This window comes from Vidua chalybeata, chromosome 23, assembly GCF_026979565.1.
Source record: "Vidua chalybeata isolate OUT-0048 chromosome 23, bVidCha1 merged haplotype, whole genome shotgun sequence".
Taxonomy (NCBI): domain Eukaryota; kingdom Metazoa; phylum Chordata; class Aves; order Passeriformes; family Viduidae; genus Vidua; species Vidua chalybeata.
In genome coordinates, this window is record NC_071552.1 from 6,443,384 (window position 1) to 6,460,442 (window position 17,059).

Here is a 17,059-nt window from a genome sequence, read left to right on the forward strand (position 1 = left end):
AAAAAAATCTGTAAGCACCAAAGTGTTCCTTGAGAAAAATAAGTGATTTGGAAAATGCAAAAAAGACATTTTCCATGGAAATTTTGAGAGGATTTGTGCAGCCAGACATAAGGGAAAAAAAAAAAAAAAAAAAAAAGGCAGGGATTTCAACCAGCTTTATCAGCACAGCATGTGGGGCTGGAAACAGGAGTGGCACCCCCAGCCAACATCAACAGGAGCCACTCTGGAGTTCACCTTCCTTCCCATCCCAGTCCCAGCATTCCAATTCTCCAGTGGGGTCTACATAAACTAATTCCTCTTTTTCTCTTTTTCCTCCCTGGGATAAAACTCTCTGCTGGCAGAACAGAAACAAACACACACAATATTGCAATACTGAGACCATCTTAGAGCTTAAGACTATTTAGAAAAAAAAAAAAAAAAAAAAAAAAAAACAAAACAAATACTGGCACAAAATTTAATAAAATAAAACTTTAAAAAAAATAAAAAGTCTTGATCCCTCCTAGGAAAAATTCTCTTGTAGAAAAGAAGACAATGGACAGAAAGGTGATAGAACAAGAACAACAGTTCTTGTTTTTTTTTCCTATATTGCCCCTCCCCAAAGCAAGAATATTCACCCATTTTGGTTTTCCAAAAGAAAAATGTTTAAGATTCATCAAATCCTCAGGAATATTGTCATTCCTGACCTGTCAGTTTGTGTATGAGCAACCAAAGGGATCCATTCTGTCACATTTTTTTCTAAACAGCCAAGGGTGGGGAGGGGACTGTTGGTTTTTTAAGTGAGCTACATTTTCCTGGCTTTCTCAAAACTCAGAATTTTCCCCCAGAAAAGCCTGTCTTGGAACTTTCAGGAAATCAACAAAAAGCCCATCCTTCCCCAAAGTTTTCCTCTTCCTCCCCCCTCTCCCCCGACATCCTCAAAGCCTCGAATCTGAGCGGCCCTCAGAAAAAAACGAGCAGAAGAACAGCGAAAATCAATAAGAAAAGAACCACCAAACAAGTCCCGTGGGCTCTCCCAGAGGACAGCGCTGTCCCCGTGTCCCCGTCACTCGTCGGCGTCAGGTTTGACGTCGAGCATGGCGTGCAGCTCCTCGGGGGTGTAGCCCAGCAGGCTCTGCAGGTCGCACACGAAGCGGTACACGTAGCGCTTCCCGGCCGTCTTGTGGATGATGTTCTTGTCGTAGTAATAGCGCAGCCCGCGGCTCAGCTTCTCGTAGTTCATCTTGGGCTTGTTTTTCCTCTTGCCCCATCGCCGGGCCACCTGCAGGCAGCAGGGAGGGAGGAAAGGTCAGCCTGCCTCAGTTGATATGTCTGTGGGGACGTTCCCTTCCCACCAGGAAGGGGGAGGATTTTCACAGAATTCACAGAATTCCTCATCGTTAAGAACTGATGCTTGGGAAAATCAACTTCTGTGCAATGGCAGAACATGGCAGAGCATCCCATGAGGATTTATCTGGGTAGTTTCATGTGGTATCTCAGATATATCCTCATATCCCAAGTCCTTCATCCCTTTCCCAAGGCTCCTCCTCCACCTTCTGCCAGTTCCAAACCAGATGACACCGACATGCAGTGGCCCAGTGCCGGTCACTTTTGCACTTAGGTAGGCTCCAGTCACTCATGGAATTACTTAGGTTGGAAAAGCCCTCTAAGATCATGGAGTCCAACCTTTGCCCAGCACTGATCCATGTCCTCCATGCCCCATCCACAGAGCTTTTAAACCCCTCCAGGGTGGGGACTACATGGGCAGCTGTGCCAGGAGAAATGGAAGAAATTTCCATTTGGAATGATGGAATTTCCTCCAGTGGAAGAAATTTCCATTTCTTCGTTTCCATGAAGAAATGTTCCCTAATATCCAACCTGAACCTCCCCTAGTACAGCTTGAGGCCACTTCCTCTTGTTCTGTCACTGGTACTTGGCAGAAGAGACCAACTCCCACCTTCAGTCAGGGGAGGGGACAAAGATCCCATCTGTTCCCCAAAGCAGGGGACAGTCACCCCTCACCTGTACCCAGCCTATCTGAAGAGCTTTGCCACTGCTCCTCTTCCTAAGGTGTTTCAGCTACTGCCCACCAACTTTGGGCACAAACCCCTGCTTCCAAAGGGTGACTGCATCCCAGTTTTCAACAAACTTTCAGTTAGACTCCGATTCCTTGGTTCCCCACAGCATACCCATGACCAGAACAAAGTGGCTGCCCAAAGGGAGGAGGAGAGGCTTATCCACACCAATATTTCTGAGGAATTTGGGTTGTGCACTTAATTCCAGGGCACTTTACCTCATCTGGGTCTGAAAGTTTGAATTCCCAGCCATCGCCCGTCCAGCTGATGAAGGATTGACAGGACTTGTCAGTGAGCAGTTCCAGCAGGAATTGCCACAGTTGGATGGGTCCACTGCCTAGAAAGACAAAGGAAACACGGGATATTAATGCCAGGAAAACACAGTTTGTTCTATCACAGAGGGGGGAAAATTCCCATACAAAAGGTGCTCACTGAATCAAATAAAGCCTTCTCCTGTCAAAAAGAGCCACCAGGAGCCACAGGGCAGGAGCTGAGCTGGGAGTTAATCCCTACAGGTAACAGAGCTTCCTATTTGCAGGAAGAGCTGAATATTCATGCCCTGGAATGCTTCATGTGGAGTTACATAAATAGGATTATTTTTCTGGCACACAAACAGGAGGAGTCACTGCCTTGGCACCGGAGCAGTGCCAATCCCTCAGTGCCAAAGAGCCGCCGGCCACGGCTGAACTCCAGCAGACTCCGCTTCCCGACTGTGACTCTTTGCTCTGTGCTGCTGATCCAGATAAGGGGGACCCAGGTATGAGAATTCCTTGGCCTCTTTCCAGGGCGTGTTGCTGCAGGAATGGGCTCTGCAGGCTCATGGGGAGGGCGGGGCACACAGAGCTCCCCAGCCCAGGATCTCCTCATTGGCACAGCCTCAGCAAACTCATAAGGAACCTCCCTGGGGCTGCTGCTCCCCTGGCCCAGCTGGAGAGGCACGAGGTGATGCGGAGCATCCCATGCCATGGGCATTCCACCTCTCCTTCCTCACCTGGTCTCCACCTCCCCTCCAATCACTCACTCTGGCCATCACCAATTTGTCCCAGTGCACCCAGTGAGAGCCTGAGGTGGGGTTTGGCTGGAGTCATGGAGGAGTTTTGAAATATTTATTCCTTCCTTGGGCTTGTGTCCCAGTCCAAGGTAGAGGAGAAGCCCTGGAGCTAAAATCTCTTTGATGAGCAACTTCCAAATGTGGCCACACCCCAAGTATTGCACTTAGCTGTGGGTAAGGTGTTTTGGGAGAGACCCTGCCATGGTTTAAACCCGGCTTGGAATAGATCATTAATAATGACAATAATTATAATGAGACAGACAGAGGAGAGAGGAAATTATTTATCCCACAGAGAATTGCACAGGCCAGATTAGCTGGGGTAATCCCAGTGCTGACAGCACTGAGCAAAGCTTCAAGCAGGGAAAAAATGAGTTATGGGCTCAGAAAAAGGGATGGAGCCCAGCCTGTTTCCAGGAATGACAATGGATGCTGTCCGAGCTGTGGCTGTGGGATAACACACAGCGGGAAGGGAGGGCTGCTCCCCTTCTCCACAAAGTTTGAAATTACTCAAAAGCTGCTGGGGAGGAGGAAATGGGAGAGCTGGCTCCAGGACACGGGAATGGCCGTGTCCCATCCAGCCCTTCCCAAATTGTTTCCCTCCTGTTATCCCTGTGGAGCTGCTCCAGGGCTTTGTCAGCACCAGGCCTGGGGTTATCACAGGCACAGGCAGGGCAGGGCAGGGAGCTCCCAGCTCACTCTGCTGGAAATGGGAAGGGACTCGGCGGGGAAAGGCTCCAGCTCGCTGCTCCTCTGGAGCTTGCCAAGATGTTGACTCCACAATGGCGTTCTCCAGTAGGGATGGAGCTGGATTATGCATGCCAAAATGAGGGAGGAAATTCAGATGATGCCTTCACCTCTTGTTGAAAGGGAGGAGTGAAAAGCCTGGCCTGAAGTGCCACCACGTCTCCAGGCTCAGGCCTATTTATAGCAGTGAGCTCCAAATGCAGAGAAAACACTAGAAAAAGGTTTAGTGGCTGCCTGAGGTCTTCCACAGGTGAATTCCCAAGGGGGTGAGTTCTCTTGGCCCATCTGGCCTTACAACAAGTCCCCCCACACAGCCAGGAAGCATCCAACACCTAAATCGAGTTAACAGAGACACAGCCCAAGTGTCCAAGGCCAGGTCCATCCCCTCCCATTGATTTCTCTCCTGCCAACTGAAGAATAAGGATTTTTAGTTGATTCCTTCCCCAAAATAAGAGGGATGGAAATTCATCACCTGAGTGTCAGGTTCTTGGGTTCTGCCCTCAAAACATGCCTGGGCCATCCTGGCCCTGCAGGATCTTTGGAGGTTCCAGCCTCACTAACCCTGAGCCAATAGCCAGTGCCATTCCTGTTCGGTTGCCAGCTGGCACGAAGAGGTGCTGGGAAGCCCAGTAATTCTTGCCCTCTCTGCAGCAAGCAAGGTAGGGCTCCTGCCACCGCCCCCAGTGCCACCCTGCTGGGTATTTTGGGATTTCCAAGGAAGTGGTGTCATCTTTGGAACAGGGATTCCCAAGGTCTATTCTGAGCTGCCTGCAGGACAGGTGTAAAACCCCAAATTCATCTCGCTGGACAGGCAATTATGTGAGGAATGTGTTTGTGCAGGGCTCCAGGCATGTCCCAGCTCCTGTAAACACCCCCTCCCTGCCCGAGGGTGAGGCAGTCGAGCCTGGCAGATGTGGCACCGCTCCAAGAAGGTAGCGAGATGGCAGCGAGGTGGCAGGAGCCAAACCCCGGCACATGCCCAGGCCTGTGCCCCAAATCTGCACTGGCAGGGAGGACAACAGAGCAGAGAGCAGTGCTGGAGGTCAGGGCATCATCTGCTGCAGCTGTAATTAGTGCTGGGAGGGGGATCTCCACAAATGAGCCACTCTGCAGCCAGCAAGGAGCAGGGAATATCTTCCCACAGGATTTCCAGGTGGCTCATGCAGCAGTGCCTCCCCTCAATGTCACAGGGCAAGCAGGGCTTGTCCCTGCACCCCAAACCTCCTCATCCACAGGAGCTGGGAGCAGCGCCCATTTTCCATCCCTCGTGCTCCAACCCTTCCCCTCATCCCGGCCAGGGCTGGAAATCCCCATCAGCTTGCCAGGCTGGGATCACTCCATGGGATCCCATAGGTTGGGATCACTCCATGGGATCCCATGGGTTGGGATCACTCCACACAGCAGGGCTGTCCCAAGGTCAGGAGGTGCATCCCACCACGAGATCTGCTGCCTTGGTTATCCCAAAACAACCACCTGTTCCCACAGCCTGGATTGGGACGCAGCTCCAAGTGTGAGGTGGAGGGGCACAAGGCAGCTTTTATGACATTGCTCCCTCCACACACATCCAGGGGCTTCCCCTGGCTGGGAATCAGGGGCAGCCCCTGCTCCACAGACGACAATGGGAGGACTCAGAGGGGTGGGGTGTCCTCCCACCCCGCTGTGACCTCCTGCCCCCACGGGGCTGCTGAAAATAGTACCCACAATGGGGGCCCTGTCTGGCCTTGGTGGCACTTAACAGGGTCCTTCAGCAGGGACTGTCACACCACAGGAATTCTGCAGCGTCAGGGGGAAAATATTCCTCTTGGGCCGGGTGTCAGTTGGAATTGTGGGAACTGGGAGCCGCTGCCCGAGAGGGGCTCCCTCAGCACCAAGCCCTGATGGTGTCCCCAGAGCGAAGGGTTTGGTGCCACACCATCCCTGTGCCACCCTTCCCTGGTCAGGGCAGGTCCCTTCCCAACCACGGGGATTCCAAACTCTGCCGGGTGGGGCCGTTCCAGTGGCACAGTGACGGTGGCACCGCCCGGCTGGGGCAGACAGGCACCGAACAGGGAGGGCACAACCTCAGCCGTGTCATGTCTCTGGGGACGGTTTTACACATCCACCCCTCCCAACGGCCTCTGTTTTGTTTCCCTTGGTTCAAACAAGACAAGACAGAAAAACCCCACCCACCACCCCCCAGCGAGGCACCTTTGCCCGACGCTCTGCGGTTTGTGGTTCCAACCCCACAAAACAATCGGCCCTGGCAACGGCTCCAAAACATCTCCTGCCCCACTCACCTGCCCACCCTGCCCTCCCCCTTGGATGGCACCACGGTCCCCAAATCCCCCAGAGTGTTGGGAGTGCTGGTCCCCATCACTCCCTCATCAGACCAGTTCCCACAACTCCTGCCCAGCTCCTGCCCAGGCTGGTGCAGGCATCAGCCACTGCAAAGTGGTGGAGCTTGGATGGAACATCTCCAAAGAACAGGTGTGAAAAAGCAGGGAAGGACCCAGGAGGCTCCTTCCTCCTTCCGTAGGGAGCAACATGGCCATGGCTGCAGGCAGGAGAGCAGCCAGGGGGACAGTCCAGGCCAGAGCTGCTTCCCTGCTGCAGCTCCTCTGCTCTCAGGAAGGGAGTGTTGGGAGGACTGATCTCATAGAATCTCACAAGTGGGAAGAGACCCACATACACCATCAACTCCAACTCCTGGCCCTGCATGGGACTCCCTTTGCCCAAAAGTGTTGTCCCGGAACTCAGAGGCTGACTCCAGAGGCACCTGGCAGAGCTCAAGGGGTTTTGTGAGCTCCACATCCCCCTGACGGTGGTCCTGCAGGCCACGAGCTGCTAAGCAGCACCAGCTGGGTGTCCGGAGGAGACCCAGCCAGAGCTGCTGCCCCCCATCACCCCCCGGGCTGGAGGAGCCCTGGGGAGAGCTGAGCTCTGCCACGGTTGGGCAGCGGCGCGTGGGGCTGCGTTTGCTCTCGTTTGCACGTTTGGCAGGTGGGGCAGGAGCCACTGAACCGGCCCTGGGCCCACCCTGAGTCCCACCCTGGGGAGGCCAGAAGGGATCTGAGCCCACTGGGCCCTGCCTGAGGCAAGAGGGGGCAGGAGCTGCTGGGCAGTCACCCTGAAGTCACCTGCAAGGGCAAGTGAAGGACATGAGCCAGGAGGGGCAGGACACGAAGGACATGAGCCAGGAGGGGCAGGGTGACACCATGCATCCGGGGAGGGCCAGAGGAGCTGTTGTGCTGCTGTGCACAGGAAGGGGGTGCCTGCAATTCCAAACTCCTGTGCCGTGGCTGCAGATGCCCACATGGACACTCTGCTCCAGCAGTGCAGGCAGAGAAGGTGCTGGAATCCAGGAATGCTGCAGCACAGGCTGGGGGAGGGAAGGCAAGGACAGCCAGAGCACTGGAGCGTGGCAGGAAAAGGGGACAGGAAGGCAGCTGCTGGCAGACTTTTGGGTGCTGATGGGCACAGCACAGGGGGGATCTCGCCTGTGGAGGCTCCAGAGCAGCAGCACAGCAGCAGGGGGAGGGGCAGCAGCACCTGAGCTGTCCTGAAAGAGACCCACTTTCCTTGGCATCGCCTCGACTTTCTTGCAAAACAGCAGCTGTGCTTTCACTGCTGGGTCACAGATAAGCATCACTCTCAAACAGAGCCTGGGGAGGCTCCAGGCTCTGCAGCACAGCCAGCTCACACACTACATGGCGCTGAGGCGCATTTGGGCCCCATGGCACAGCCCTGTGGGTGCTGATAGCGAGGCTCAGCCAGGTCTGCCTGGGCAGGTCCAGCTCAGCAGAGAGAGCACTCAGGGTGGGATAACATCTGTGAAGGAGGCTGTTCCTGCACTGCCTCCTGAATTCCTACTGCCCAGCAGGATAATGGGGATGCTCGAGGGACATTCAGGGCATGGGTGACATCAGCTGGAAGGGGCATTAATTCTTTAAGTGCCAGGACTGGCTGTAAAGGATCAGCACTTCCCTAACCAGGCCCAGAGCAGAGGACAGGCAGCAGCAGCCATACAACCCCAGCCTTGCATCTGTGGGATCAGGGCTTGCTGTGATCACTTCGGCTCTCCCATCCCTCTCCCCTCCCCTCTGGAACATGAGGGATGTCCCTGCTGTGTGCTCAGTGATGTGGAGCAGCAGTTCTGGGCCATGGCAGCGCCGCCACCATGGATGGAAAGCCCCGGGCTGTCAGTCCTGCCCACCACAGAGCAAACAAACCCCATAACTTGGCTGCCAAACCACACGGCTGCTCAAGGGAACCCAAAACCAGCTCAGTGCTGAACGGCCATGGTGAACTAGCAAGGTCCAAGCCTCCTGTGGCCCTGCAGCACCGGGGGAGCGGCAGCACGGGCTGCAAACACCAACACAGGGCACAAAGATCCAGCTGAGTTTATCCGACTGCCAGGGCTCCTGCAGGATGCTGGTGGCCATGGGAATCACCAGAGGCTGCAGGATCCAGCTAGGGCACAGCCCCAGGAGATGTGGAGGCAGAGCTGAGCTGGCTTTGGCCCAGCTGGGCTCCGGTACTGGAGGGATCTCTGCCCACTCACACCAAACATGGCTCTGCTGCTGAGCCACGGAGCTTAGACTGAGCTCAGCTGAGCCAGTGTGAGGTTTAGCAGTGAACACATATCCTGAGCCACCCCTTGCCTGGATTTCATGGATGCACTGTGTCATGACAAAGAAAATAAAATCTGGCTCAATGTAGAATCGCAGAATGAGAGAATCTCCTGAGCTGGGAGGGACCCACAGGAATCCATTCCAGCCCCTGGCCCTGCACAGACCCCCAACAACCCCACCCTGGGCATCCCTGGCAGCGCTGGCCAAACACTCCTGGAGCTCTGGCAGCCTCGGGGCCATGCCCATTCCCTGGGGAGCCTGGGCAGTGCCAGCACCCTCTGGGGGAAGAACCTTTCCTGATCTCCAGCCTGACCTGCCCTGGCCCAGCTCCAGCTGTTCCCTCAGGTAAAATTCAAGCTGTCCAAGCTTTGAGCCAGCTCCAAACCCAGGTGTCCAGGGCTGGCCCTCCCTGCAGAGATGGAAACTGAAGTTCACCAACTCCTGAGCAATTACATTTCTCCTTCAAAAAAAAGATAAGAAAATTGCATCAACTTCTCTGTGAGCAACCATGGCAACTTGTTAAAATAGGTCAAGATGTGGGGGCAGATAAGGCAGCTCTGAAAGGCTGCTCAGAGCTGGGTGAAGAACACATCAAACGCAAACGGAGCTTCCGCCAAAATGCACCTTCTCACCCCAAAAGGCGCCTCTGGGGCAGATACCATCAGAGATGTGCTGGGGCCACCTCCCTGGGCACCTCAGAAACGGGCCCTGCTAACAGAACCTGAACAAGATTGCCAGGTCCTTAAAGTCAGGACAGAAAGCTCTGGGGATGAGGGATGCAATGTCCCTCTTCACCTTGCCAGGTCTGGCAGGGCCACCACGAGGAGGGGGCTGGGTGCTGGGTGTGTCCTCAAGTGGGAAATGGAAAGCCAAGATCTCGGTGTCTGGGGGTCCCGGGCTGGCAGAGCCCTGCTCTGCTCCTTGGGAGGCTCCACCTCCTCAGCAGAGCCACAAGCAGAGCTCAGTCTCTGAGTTCCTCTGCTCTGGCTGCCAGACAGCACTTCCTCCCCTGAGTAAAGTAAGAGTAAAGCATAGCAATGCACAAAGAGGCCTGAGCTCTGCCTGAGTCCCCACTCTGAGCTCTGCCTGAGTCCCCGCTCTGAGCTCGGCTGGCCCAGGCCAGACCTCCAGCACTTCTCAGTGGGCAGCCTGAGCGGGGTTTTCCTCATGACACAGACCCAGAGAGTGGGGAGTGCCCAGTTCTCCTCCAGTTTGAAACCCAATATGTTCTACTCATTCTCCCCAGGCCCTGATCTCACAGCGACCCAGCTCCGGCTCCCTTTGCTTGGAAAACCCAGAACTGAAGTTCTGGAGCTTTAAAATGGCTCAGAGGACATCTCTGGAGCCACTGCCTGCCAGGATCACCTGTCCAGGGACCTTTCCCAATGGCAAAAGCTGGCTCTGCTTGCTTGAGCACTGAATATTGCTCAGCAGCCTTCAGAGCAGGCAAACAGAGCTCCAGCTCAAGAATTCCCAGTGATTCCAGATTTTCCTCTCCACATTTAAAGCCTATCAAGTGAAGCAATGCAAAAATAAATTTAAAAAACAGGCATTCCCACTTATTGATCCCACCAAAATGCCTGGGCCGAGGGATTCTCTTCCCAGCTCCAAGAGGGGCTGGAAATGAGAGGAGGGAAAATGTTACACAGAGCAAAGCGTTTGGAATTGTGCTCTGGCATTGCATGAACCTGAGTCTCCCCTTCCCAAAGGCACTGCTTCAAGGACAGCCTTTGGGGTGCTGATATTGCTTGGAAAAAACACAGGGCCCAGCCACTGACTTCAGCTCCTCGCCTCTCTCCAGGGGTGGTTCTTCTGCGCTCTTTTCCATGAGCAACAGCAAACATGGAGGGAAATACCCAGCTTGGAAAAGAATGCTCCTGGTTTTGCCAGCACCTTGGTGCCTCAGTTTCCCCAGCTGTTCAAACACATCCTGGGCTGCTGCATACCCAAAGCACTTCCAGGTGCCGCAGGGAAAGGCATTGTCAGGAGAAAACAGGAATAAAAATAGGAACAAAAAGAGCAACTTGTGCTCAGTGGTGTCTTTTGTCAGGAACATCAATTTCCATGGCACAGCAGAGAATGAGCCCCAGGTTCCAGTCCCTCCTCTCCCTCCCCAGCACAGCCCCAAGCCCCAGTCCATTCAGGAATGCAGAGCACTCTCATATTTTGCATGGACTTGGTAGAGTCTCATTCAGCAGGCAGGGCTGAGCTCTCTTTCTAACTAAAGCTACAGCAACAAACCACTTCCTTTTTTACACTCCTAAAATTATCTGCCCACCTTTCCTCCCTGCTGCACCTCTCCCCACCCTCACAAAGACTCACAAAGGTGTCAGCCCCAGATGAGCCGTGCGTGGGAGGACGCTCGGGGACAGCCGCACCTCAGGATCTGCTCTGAACCTGGTGATGATCTTTATCGGCACAAACTCTTTCCACCAGCTGCTCCCAGCTGGGGCACGACAGATCTGAAGGTGCAGAGCCAGGGGAACTGGCAGGAGGCAGCCCCGGAGTTTTCCTCAGAGCACAGGGAAAAGCCATGGCACAGAAGGGCTGGAAAGGATTAGCTCAGCTTTAGCTGGAACTCCCATCCCACCAAGTTTCTTTCCTTGGAGATGCCAGATTGCTGAAGGGCTGTCATAAAGAGGCAGAGTTTCCATGGCCTATCACCTTCTCATCTCTCCCAGCTCAGGGAATGGAAAATGTTTGGGATGGCTCTGGCAGCGCCCCATCCCTGCCTCACCCCTGCTACAGCGGGGCCTCCTCTGTGCCAGAGGGAGAGGATCCGTCCCCACACACAGAGCAGTGCTGGAGATGAGGCTGCTCCTGCCCCAGGGGGAAACCACAACCAAGAGCCCACCAGTCACAGCACGGGGGCTGGAGGCTCTGCAGCACCTCCTGTTCAGGAACCAGCCCCAGCTCCTCCACAGCCAGCCAGGGGCAAATGGAGAACAAGGCACTGAGTGCCCCGTGCCCAGCCAGGTGCCACATCCCCCATGAGCTGTGGGATGTGTAGGATGCCCATGCTCAAAGGAGATGCAGCCCTGGGCTGACCCCAGACACCCCAAAACCCTCCCTCACACCCCTACACCAGCCACAGCGAGCTGGGGCAGCCCAGAGTGCCCTGAGACTCTGGCCCTGGGGATGGGGAGGTGCTCCCTGAGGTGCTGGGGGGCACAGAGGGGTTCCCAGGACAGTGCCCTACCTGTGTAGCCAGCCAGGGCAGCAGCAGGAATGACAGGCTTGTCCTTGTTCATGTCGGCCCGGTCCCGCACATAGTCCTTGAAGGTGCCCTTGGGCTTGTGGCTGGGCAGGGTGGCAGGGTAGTCCTCGGAGTCGAAGCTGTCATAGGAGGGGACGCGCTGCAGGCTCTGGAAGGAGGACTGGCTGCTCCAGGACTGCGTCAGGCGGTCACAGCTGTCGTAGCTCTCTATGCTCTCGAAGGAGTCCTGGCCTCCCAGCTTACCTGGGGGAGGCACAGCAGGTGAGACAGGCCTGGCAGCACAGCGTGCCTCACCTGGCCAGCACAGGCTGCTTCACCTGGCCAGCAGAGTGCTTCACCTGGCCAGCACAGCGTGCCTCACCTGGCCAGCAGAGTGCCTCACCTGGGCACTGTGCAGGCACAGGGCAACTGATGCTGTTCCTTTACATCCCGTCTCCAAAGTAAGCACAGCCCAGAGCTGCAATATTTTTACCTTTGCCATTCAGAGCAGGGCTGAGCCCTGGAAAACTTCAGGCAGAAGAGCAAGGCAGAGAGAGACAGGGGGAAAACCTAAATCTGGCCTCTCTACCCAAGACTGGTGCCTGGGGCTGACTGGAAAAAGTCCCTCAATTCCAATTTCAGAGATATAATTCATTTTAGATACTCAAGGCTGAGCTCAGGAGCCTAAAAATGGGCACTCCAAGTCCTCTTTATTCAGAGGGTGGGGAGGCCCTGGCACAGGCTGCCCAGAGCAGCTGTGGCTGCCCCTGAATCCCTGAGAGTGTCCAAGGCCAGGTTGGACATTGAGGCTTGGAGCAGCCTGGGACAGTGGAAGGTGTCCCTGCCCATGGCAGGGGTGGAATCAACTTTAAGGTCCCTCCCAAGTCAAACCTTTCTATGATTTCTGTGATTCTCTTGCTGCTGAAGGATATTGGAGGTCTCCAATAAATCCCCCACTACAATCTGCCAGCCCTATTCAAACACTGCTCAGGCACACCCAGCTCCTTGAATGTCTGTGTTTCTTCCCAAACTACACAGCAGCCTTTTGCTGCCATCTGTTCCAGCCAGCCCCAAATCCCCAGCCAGCAGCAGGTTTGATGGAGGAGGAGAGCCAATGGCTGAGAGCTCCAACAGCTTTTTCCAGCTCTGGTAAGGTGAGCACAGCTGGTTTGTGTCAAAGTCACTCTCTGGGGTATTTTTAGTTGAAGCCAGAACATGAGAGCCAGATCCTCAGCAGTGCTGATTTACATCCCCAGAGCCAGCCCTGTACTGAAACAGAGCTAAAAAAGGCCCCAAAGAACAAACTGAAATTGCAGCCTCTGATCTCCCTACTCTACTGATTGCTCAACATCTTTCCTGACAAGCTACAAGCGTAACAGGATCATTCAAGTTCACTAATTTCCCAAACCCAGCTAAAAACAGCTGCTGGGATTGTGCAAGAGCTCCTGGAGAAATTTCCATTGGCAGAGCTACCCACAGCCTGGGCCCAGAGAGCAAATCCCGGGGGACAGGGAACGTGGAAGGGCGCTGGCACACGCCCCCAGATATTTGTTGTGTTGTAGTTTGAAGAGCACTTGCTGTGAAAAGACTCAACTACTGCAGGCCTGCCCTGATTGCTGGCCTGGAATCACTGGGAGCTGGGATCCATTGGCTTCATTCTGCTGGGACAGCCCTGGTCCAAACTCTTTTCTATTTTCTTTTTGGTTTTTGAGGATTTTCACGCTCCAATCCTTCCCTGAATCCTGCTAAGGAGAACACAACACTGCTCTGTGTGTGTACATTAATTGGCATAACCAATTCCCTGAGCAGTCCTGCAGCACAGGCTCGTTTAGAAAAGGAATTAAAATCTGACAGAGATGTGATTTGTGTCAATCCAGTGAAAATTCACCTAAATTCCACCTAGCTGGAACAATCACGCCCTGCACTTACTCAGGACAAGCTTAAATGAGATTGGCAGCTCCACTCCTGAACCAGCCGCCCTCGCTGACAGGGCAGAGAGAAACAACTCCTGTGGGACCCCAAAATTTCCTCCTAAAGGCCCCACAGAAGGAGAGTGTCTGCAAAACCTTCACCCTGAGGTGATGCTGAAGGGCTTGACTTTGTGTCAGACTAACCTTGTAAGACAGTGCAAGGTAAAGAGGGACATAAAGATGAATTAACTGGGCTCTGCTTTGTATTAAGGCTTTCCCCCGGCCCTGGGAGGATTTGTGTGCCCCAAAGGCCCTTCCATGGCTGAAATGCAGCACTGGTGTGAGCATAGCCTCTTGCAATCAGCGTTCAAGTCTTTGCTAACAGCAGCAGCCAGGGCTCTCTGTTCCCTCCCCTGAAACCATTAGGTTTGCCCCTGAGAACAGGCTCGAGGTACAGTTGCAAAAGCCTTCCTGAACCATTGCACTGTGAGAATGATGAAATCACCTGTGTTAAAGAAAAGGTCAAGAAAAGGGAAAGACATTACTGAAATTTAGGCAGAAAAACAACCCCAAAAAGAGAAGTTTACCCTAAATTAAAACCCTGCTGCCCTTCTGGCTCAGGTCACCTCTCTCAGAAGGAGAGGCAACAGCACGAAAAACAACTTCCCTCTAATTGGCTCTCCCAGCTTGGAAAAAGAGTGAGAAAGTTCAAATGAGCTGCACGTGCCATGCACCCTGGAAAGCAGCTCTGCCTTTCCTGGGAAGGCAGCTCATCCTCAGCTCTCTGGATAAATGGGTTTAACTGCTGCACGTCAAACCTGGCTCACAGCACCACGTCACTGGAACGAATTCTGGGGCTGAGGACGCCTGGCTTCCATTTTAGGGGATGGCAGGGTCACATCTCTTCCCTGTGCCTCAGGTTCCCTACCTGGAATCTGGAGATAATGATCCTACTTGTGAGGGACTTTGAGCTCGATGGATTCAGCTTTTTGCTTTGAACGGAGACAGAGCCACATGCCCAGCCTGGCATCACTGATGTGATCACAAAGCAATCAGACATGTGGGCCCCATGTGTTCCCAGTCTCACAGCATTAATTGGGAAGGTATTTGGGCTCAGATCCTCCCAAGTGCTCAGGTGTTTAAATCCCACCATCTCAAATATGAATCGTGTACCTATCACTCTTGGAGAGGAGCATTTGGGGGTCCTTAGCTCTGCTGCTGCCCCAGCCCCTGACATCTGCACCTCGTATCCAAGCTCAGGAATTGGCTACAGCAAATATTTCAAACAAGCAGCCATCAAATCCCTGGACATAATGGACAAAGACTTCGGATCACAGAGTGCAAAACTCTTCAGAGCCTTCAACAGCAATTCCTGATGAGAACTTGTGAAGAATCTGGGGGGATTTGCCTGGGCTCCTAAAAATGGGATTTCTACAAGCACCCAGCAGTTTGTCCTCCCTTATAACATAAAAGCTCAGTTCAATTTCACAGCACCAGAAACATGGTGTTTCTGCAGAGGATGTAAAAACAGGGAGGAGAGGAGAGGAGAGGAGAGGAGAGGAGAGGAGAGGAGAGGAGAGGAGAGGAGAGGAGAGGAGAGGAGAGGAGAGGAGAGGAGAGGAGAGGAGAGGAGAGGAGAGGAGAGGAGAGGAGAGGAGAGGAGAGGAGAGGAGAGGAGAGGAGAGGAGAGGAGAGGAGAGGAGAGGAGAGGAGAGGAGAGGAGAGGAGAGAGGAGAGGAGAGGAGAGGAGAGGAGAGGAGAGGAGAGGAGAGGAGAGGAGAGGAGAGGAGAGGAGAGGAGAGGAGAGGAGAGGAGAGGAGAGGAGAGGAGAGGAGAGGAGAGGAGAGGAGAGGAGAGGAGAGGAGAGGAGAGGAGAGGAGAGGAGAGGAGAGGAGAGGAGAGGAGAGGAGAGGAGAGGAGAGGAGAGGAGAGACCTTCCTCGAGTTTTCCCTGGAGAGAAGGGCAGGGAGGACTCAAAGCCACCAGGGAAGCCAGCATGTGTTGGGAGAGGGCTGTGTCAGCAATGCACAGCTCCCTCAGTGCTCCCAGAGCCATTCCCTCGGGAGGGAAGGGGAGAACAGCAGGAATCCAAGCCAGCCCCTGTCAGACAATACCCTTTTCTAGAACTTTCATACTTCTATTTCTCCAAAGTATCTAGTTTTATTTACAAAGCTATCCTTCAAAACGTTTTTCCTAACTCCATTTCTTTCTCAGCAATATCTGTCCTATTCCACGACGTTTCTAAGTCAGCATTTCTCATCTCCAAGTTCACCTACAAACACATACCGTGTAAGCCTTATGCCCTAAACACTCTCTCCAAATTCATTTCCCACAAGGCCCGGGTTTAAGCCCAGCTTTACCTCGGCTGGCACGGCCCATGCACATGTTGTCTGGAGTCACCACCTCCTGCTTGATGGAGAAGTAGTCGGTCTGCAGCGGGTCCTGGGGCGGCTCGCGCAGCAGCACCGCGGGGTAGTCGCTCTCGTACTTGAGGGACAGCAGCTCCTCCGAGCTGATGGGGTGCAGGGTCTGGTAGGACTCGGTGATGAAGCTGGGCTCGGAGAACTCGGAGGGGGGCACGCACTGGGCGTGCTCGATGCCGTAACCTAGGGGCACAGCAGGAGTCAAAGCCCACCCAAAACCAGCCCCAAGGACCCAGAGCATCGCCCACCCCCACCCTGAGGCACTGCTTTGGGTGAGGGGTCCAGAAGCTACAGAGATGGGGTCTAAAAATGCAGCAATTTAGCAAAATGAGGCACCCCCGACCATCCTCAATGTGCTTTGCACCAAACTCCTCCCAGGGGAGTTGCCAGAAGGAAAATGCTGGAAAATCCTGGGGAGTGGAGTCTCAGCAGAGGAGCAACAGGGTAAAAATGTTTCATTGCTGATTGGGAAAGGTGAGTCCCTTGCACAGCCACCTCTCCCCAGTGCCAGAGCCTGGAATCCCAATCCACAGAGTCATGGAATCCCAGAATCTCAGACGGTTTTGGATTGGAAGGGAACTTAAAGTTCATCCAATCCCACACCTGCCAGGGGCAGGGACACCTTCCACTATCCCAGGTTGCTCCAAGCCTGGAGCAACCAGCCTGGCCTGGGACAATTTCAGGGATGGAGAGTCCACAGCCTCTCTGGGCACCCTGTGCCAGGGCCTCCCCACCCTCACAGTGAAGCATTTCTCCCTCACACCTCATCCAAATCTCTCCTCTTCAGGTCAGTTAGGCTTTTTGCTGGGTCATGAAATATCTCCCAGATTTCCAATGCCCTTAAAGAACATCCCCAAAGCAATGGCAATGGGAAGTGCAGGAGTGCAGGTGGAGATTAATCCCTTTCCTTGCTAGGCCTCCCCCAGCAATCCAGAATTAAACCTTCTCCTCCCATTCCCTCCCTTCTTTAACAGGCTTTTTACAATTCCCAAACTCAAGTGTGCTGAGGCTGCTTTCAAAGTCGGCTGAGTTACAGCTTCAGACAAATAGTGCTTGAAAAAAAATCAGATGTTG

The 17,059-nt window shown here is 54.0% G+C and overlaps 1 protein-coding gene across 1 annotated transcript in view; it reads right to left on the reverse strand.

The window, feature by feature from the left end:
* Positions 1 to 544: 544 nt before the first annotated feature.
* ETS1 (ETS proto-oncogene 1, transcription factor) overlaps positions 545 to 17,059 on the reverse strand; it is a 43,895-nt gene continuing 27,380 nt past the window's right edge. Inside the window, exons 5-8 of the mRNA XM_053963411.1 lie at positions 15,923 to 16,168; positions 11,656 to 11,916; positions 2,270 to 2,388; positions 545 to 1,258 (exon numbers count right to left, since the gene is read on the reverse strand). Of these exons, the coding sequence (XP_053819386.1) occupies positions 1,043 to 1,258; positions 2,270 to 2,388; positions 11,656 to 11,916; positions 15,923 to 16,168 (842 nt within the window). The 3' untranslated portion in view covers positions 545 to 1,042. The remainder of the gene's footprint in view (positions 1,259 to 2,269; positions 2,389 to 11,655; positions 11,917 to 15,922; positions 16,169 to 17,059) is intronic.